Source organism: Sceloporus occidentalis, unplaced genomic scaffold (assembly GCF_023333645.1).
Source record: "Sceloporus occidentalis isolate IW3139 unplaced genomic scaffold, rSceOcc1.0.p SCAF_37, whole genome shotgun sequence".
NCBI classification, from domain to species: domain Eukaryota; kingdom Metazoa; phylum Chordata; class Lepidosauria; order Squamata; family Phrynosomatidae; genus Sceloporus; species Sceloporus occidentalis.
The window spans coordinates 3,855,259-3,861,410 of NW_028317017.1; the positions used below are offsets into that span (position 1 = coordinate 3,855,259).

General features: G+C 40.2%; 1 protein-coding gene across 1 annotated transcript; it reads right to left on the bottom strand.

The window, feature by feature from the left end:
- Positions 1 to 1,528: 1,528 nt before the first annotated feature.
- Positions 1,529 to 2,872, bottom strand: LOC149297750 (beta-1,3-galactosyl-O-glycosyl-glycoprotein beta-1,6-N-acetylglucosaminyltransferase 3-like). The gene has a single exon (XM_089488203.1). It carries the CDS (start codon positions 2,870 to 2,872, stop codon positions 1,529 to 1,531), a length of 1,344 nt encoding a protein of 447 aa, XP_089344329.1.
- Positions 2,873 to 6,152: the final 3,280 nt, after the last annotated feature.

Genomic DNA, 6,152 nt, shown 5'->3' on the forward strand with positions numbered 1-6,152 from the left:
CAATCTCTCCCTGGGGCAAATCTGCCACATACAGAGTTAGGCTAAAGGCTGGACCAATAATTGTGATCAGACAAGACACATGGGAAACCTATATGATCTGCCATTGAGTTGAGAAGAAAGGCAGGGTGAAATAGTGGGCTAATGAGGTAGCTGATGAGATAACTGGATCTGGGTATAAATGTTTTAAGCATCCTGGAGCCAACATATGCAAGCAGAACCAGTATACAATCTCAAAGAAATCTGTGGCTCATGAGTTAGAACAGCAAGCCTAGACCGAGACAAATCCTGGATCAAGTACCTAAAGAAGAGTACTGTGTTTTCACAGGAACAAAGGGAGGGTCATATTGTCTGTGGTCCCATTTCAAGAGCCATTGTAGTAGATTCTGGGCTCATTATAGCATATGAAAAATTGTATCCCATAGTGGGCATTTTTATTAGCAATGTCTTATCGGTATCTGGTGATGTTTATCTACTATTTCCATATAGATGGGGTTATGTTTTTGCAAAATAAACATTTTACTTTGTAATGATTACTTTTGTTTTTTTCCATTGTACGCAGCAGAAGTGTCTTTGTCTCAAATGGATTAAACTGCAACTGTATATGACTTTTTGTTATGTTAAATATTTTCTTTTATCATGAAATTTATTTAAAGATAGGCTGCGTCTGATTATAAGCCGCACCCCTAAAGTTTGATGCTATTTTAAAGAAAACAGGTAGCCAGTATGAGAAAGAAATAAAACAATAAAGTCTCTGAACATGTTTAATACATTTATTCAAACAGCGTCATAAACAAACGTAAGCAACTTTCAAAACCTATGCCTTCTTCACATCTAGCAGGTACTTACACACATGTGAAACAATATTTTCAGTGCTAATGTTGCTTTGAAATTCAATATGATATGTCATGATATATATGATATATTCAACACCACTTGGATATGACTATGCAGTATTTATCTGTGATGACACAGAGCAAAGATTTGAGTATCTGAAAATAAATTCATAAATTAAGGGATGCACAATATATTTTATTGTTATTATTATTTTATCCTTTATTTTTATTAAAAAAAGTCTAGCTCCAAATGAGAACCGAAGCAATGTATTAGTATATATAAATAAAAAGATGCACCTGACAAGCAAATGCAGTATGCAATAATAACCTGTGGTTCTTGGAGAACTCTGATAAAAATATGTAACTTATTAACCTTGCATGGCTTTCTGGAGACAAAATATCTGAAATGAAATAGTTGCTGTCTGGAATGGCATTGGATTGCATTGGGGACAGTAGATCTGCACATTTCAGAAACATTTCAGAAACATTTGTTCACATTATATTGGCACAACATGATGGTTTCGATCTTGACTTACAGTGCACATTTAATCATTCTGTCTCCATTGAAGTTAATCTTTTGACTTGTTCTGTCCTTGGTGAGCAGAACACAGTTACAACCTCCCTGAACTACTACATATCTTAGATGATAATATAGTTAAAAGTATAGTATAAAATAAGTTAAGTTAGTATGATTCTCACAATAAATTCCTCTCACAACTCTTTCTAGTGAATTGTTTGTATCTTAGATATTCTTCAAGGCAAGTAATAGCAACATCATCTACATCAGGATCAAATTTGTTAGCTAGAAGATGATGTTGCTTGAGTAGCCAGTTGAGATCCCCCGAGCCATAAACACAGACTGCTCTCCTATGAATACCTGTGCATTTGGGGTATGCAGCTCCTTTTCTGATGTCTCCCTCAACATATTCCCACTTAACCATTCTAGCCACAGCGTTCATATCAGATAGCTGATACTTATTACTATGAGGAGATGATCCTGGCACATCTGGCATTCTATTTAGAGTAGCCCACAAATGTTCATCAGGACTATAAGTGTCCTTGCTCCACTCAATCAGTTTTTGGGCTTCTGGTTCTTTTAATACGTATTTAACAAATCCTCTGGACGCCACAAAGTATGCATTTCCCGAAAAAACTGGAGTGTCAATTGGTGGTGGTGGCTTGCGGGTGGCAGTCAGCTCTATGCTGTCTCCAACTTTGTGGTGGAACTGCCAGCGCCTCTGTTTATAGGTAGACGGTGCCTCAGATTCCATACTGTTTTTTCCATTTAAAACCATGAGGGTTTTTACAATTTCAGCATTGGTCTTTAATGGGAAGTCAGTCCCACATGTGTTTAAGAGATATTTCCACTTAACTTTACTATTCAGAAGATCTTCCATGCAGTTCAGATCTGCTTGCACCCTGGACCATGATGCGTAGACCACTTTCTCCAGTTTAGAAGCGACAAACACATTGTCAAAGCAATTCGTGATGGCTCTTACTGCCTCCTTAAAGATATCTGGAGATTTATCATCCACATGGACACAATAAATGTTCTGAGGTGCATAAATCGCTCTCAGGAGACGTTCAAACATGTCAATCTTATCATGGACCACCATGGAATAAGCAATGGGAAAATCTTCCTCCTCTCTACTGGTAGGAAATAAAACATATTTTCGGAAATTCTTGAATTTGCTACAGTCTTCAGTTAAGTTCAAGTAATTTCTTTCCCTAAAATGTGCTGCTTTCGCCTTTGAAACCAGATTAAATATTTTCCCTTTATCAATAGCATCTTGATCTCCTTTGATTATGTCAGCACAGTTAAACTCACCTTCTTGATCAGCTCTGAGGCTGAGGTGTGAATAAAGTTCACTCTTGCAGTTTTTACTCCTGTCATCATCCACCTCGGTTTCAATGTCTTTGAAGGAAAATGGATATGACATAAATTTCACCAAAAAGGTACCAGAGAGCAACAGCACTGAGCAGAAGAAGATCTTTTGCAGTGGATGACACTTGGATCGCTTGAAGCCACACACCTGCATGTTTTCACCTGCTGAGAATATTCCTTGCATTTCTGCCGAAGTAATGTAAATCTGAATCGCTTATATAACTTCTCTTGGCAGTTTTGTTATGCCTGTTAAATGTGATAAGTCATTGCAACTGTCCTTGTACAATAAAGATAAACAGTGAGTTGCGTTAACTTGCAGAATACTGAATGGAATATCCTTCCTTGTGGTGTTGAAATAAGTAACTTCACACATAATGAGTTTTTTTTTTTGTTAACGTGGATTGAAAGCTGACTAATGGATACGTCTGTAATGAACAAACATTGTCTAAAATGTTCCTGTAACCCGGATTATTACCCCTCCCCATGAGCTCTGGCACCTGCCCTAGCTGCTTGGATAAGGCAATGCTAATGTTTAAACCACTGGTTCCTGTATAACCTCCCTCCTAATATAGTTACATATATATCTTCCTAATTATTAGCATTCTTTTTCTATTCTAATATTAATTTTCAAACAATTCAATCAAAACTGGTTTGCTTCTGACTAGTACCTGGTTAACATTATGATACTGGTATTACTTGTTCACTGTTATTCTGTAAATGTATCATGAATATAAATAGTATGTTATTATTAAGTCATCAATAGCAATATTTTAAATATGGTTTATTGAATACTAAAATTCCAAAATATCATTGTCTTGAACCCCCCTAAAAAACCAACTGGAAGTGATCATATTTTAACATGAATTTGCTGATTCCACTGCCCTTTGGCCACTATCATCTACACATTTCCGATGTCTTTGGAACTTGAACAGTCAAAAGTGCCATTAATAGTACTAACCACTTGAGCACCAAGGGAACTTTCCCTATTAATAACTTTAACCTTTTGAGGACCTAAAATGTGAGCACTGAATAGTATACATTTTTGGCAGAGGAAAAGTGCCACTTTATTAGCAAACATAAAAATGTGGGTGTCACGAAGTTGCTTTTTTTAGCATAAAATATGTTTTTCAGTGAATTGGCAGCTTCAGTATATCAAATACGCTTGTACCTTTATAAGTGAGCTTGTGTGCCATCCAACACTAAAGCATCATATTTATTTAATACCAAGCCTCAAAGTTATTCTGATATTCATGTCTTGGTTCATATTTGCTTTCTATCTTTAAAAGAATACGAGGCAAAGACAGCGCCCGACTGGGGATGATGAGGTAGCCCTAGCACTTTAAGGCTGGTGGTCGCCTGGAGCTGCAGCGGTGACGTTGATCCAAGGGGCGGGGTTAGGTCTGGCGCTGGATTTAAACATCAACATGTATGACTTCCCGATATTGTGTACCGACCCGGCTATCCTGACTATTCGTTTGGCATTTAACCCCTGTCCTGCTGAGTTCCTTTTCTGGATCCTGCCCTGCACTTGTCCGGTACCTTGTTGATCCAACTCCGTTCCTATGTTATCTACCTCTACCTGGCCTCCTTCCTGGGGTACTGCTGCCGAGGGCCTCTCCTTTGGTAGTAGTATTCTGGGTGGAATAACTTCCGCAGTGAGTGCCAATGTGGGGGTGGCCATGACACAGAGGTCTAGTGGAGTCAATGCCTTGATGAATCAGGGAAAATGGGGACTTACACAATATTAGGCAGGTGGTCATAATGTTATGGCTCATCGGTGTACTGTATAGTTAAATCACTGTGATTTCTTCAATGCCTCCCTACACGTTGAATTATGCATTATGCATAGAAATCTTAGTGTTGGCTCTTTTGAGATAAAATATTGTGGCTAAGTGGCACCTGCCCCTTAAGCCCGCCGCAACTGCGACCGGGTCCGCCACTCTAAGGGGCCGGGAAGTCCCCACCAAGGCCGGCCTTACGGGTCTGCGGCCGCACAGGGTTTAAATTAAAACATCGGGGTTTTTTTAACTTTATTTAACATGGAGGATGGTAAATAAAGTTGGTGGGGGCTTCCCGGCCCCTTAGAGCAGGACCGGCCTTTGGGATGTGCGACCGCACAGGGCGTCACACTCTAGGGGGCGGGTTCAACCCGGCTTAAAATCACTCAAGGGAGCCGGAGGTCTGCTAAAGACCTCCGATACCGCTCCCTTGTGATCCGCGCGACAACAGCTGCTGTGCGCCGGGGTTTGTTGTTAGATCCCGGCGCACAACACTGAAGCCGCGCCCACCGCTGTCCGTGCCCTCTGAACCGGAAGAAGACAGAGAAGACAGAAGAACTGAAGAAGAGGAGCGAAGAGGAGGAAAAGGAGCTGTAAGGAGAAAAGAGGAAAGGTAGGAAAATATTCAGTGAGAGTGGATTAGTATATATGTGTGGATTGGTATATATGTGTGTATTGGTATATATGTGTGGATTGGTATATACGTGTGGATTGGTATATACGTGTGGATTGGTATATACGTGTGGATTGGTATACGTGTGGATTGGTATATACGTGTGGATTGGTATATACGTGTGGATTGGTATATACGTGTGGATTGGTATATGTGTGTGGATTGGTATATACGTGTGGATTGGTATATACGTGTGGATTGGTATATAGGTGTGGATTGGTATAGGTGTGGATTGGTATATATGTGTGGATTGGTAAGTGTGTGAGAGTGATGGGTGTTATGCTGTACCATTTCCAATGTCTTTTTCATGATCTAATTATGCTCTAAAAGTACATCAGAACTCCCATCACTCTATACTGTTCCATACAGTGGCAGAGCTGGGAGGCAGAGGCCTTGCACCCTCACCGCAGGACTCCTGAAAGGTAAGTGAACTTCAAAGAGGGAGAGGGTAGATAGTTAGGAGGGGGTAGATAGGGAGAAGGGCGTGAGACGGGGGAAAGGGGGTAGATAGGGGGAAAGGGGGTAGATAGGGGAGAAGGGAGTGAGAAGGGGTAGATGGGGCAGAAGGGAGTGAGAAGGGGTAGATAGGGCAATCATACTCCTATCATGCCAAGTCTGCGAGTACATCCTGGAATCTGGGTATGCCTGGGCATGATAGGAATGTGATTGCTGTTAACAATCATATATATATACATATAATATTGTTTTTTAATTGTTTTGTCCTATTTTGGTGTGTTACTTACTTTAAATAAAAGGGTTTTTTTTATGGTGTGGGGAGGTCATATTCGGTTTCGGACAGGTAAATGCTGCATTTTCGGTTTCAGTCCAGAATTAGTTTCGGTGCATCCCTACTACTAAGCCAGACAATGAAGTGGTAGGCCTACACCACAACAATGTTTGGCGTAGTATATAGTGATTGGGGTTATGCTGCACTATTGTCAATGTCTGGCTCAATGTATAGTGATAGGGATTACGCTGTACCA

Bases quoted from the DNA above. Each gene is read 5' to 3' on its own strand.
- LOC149297750 (XM_089488203.1), bottom strand. From the start codon at position 2,872: ATGCAGGTGTGTGGCTTCAAGCGATCCAAGTGTCATCCACTGCAAAAG.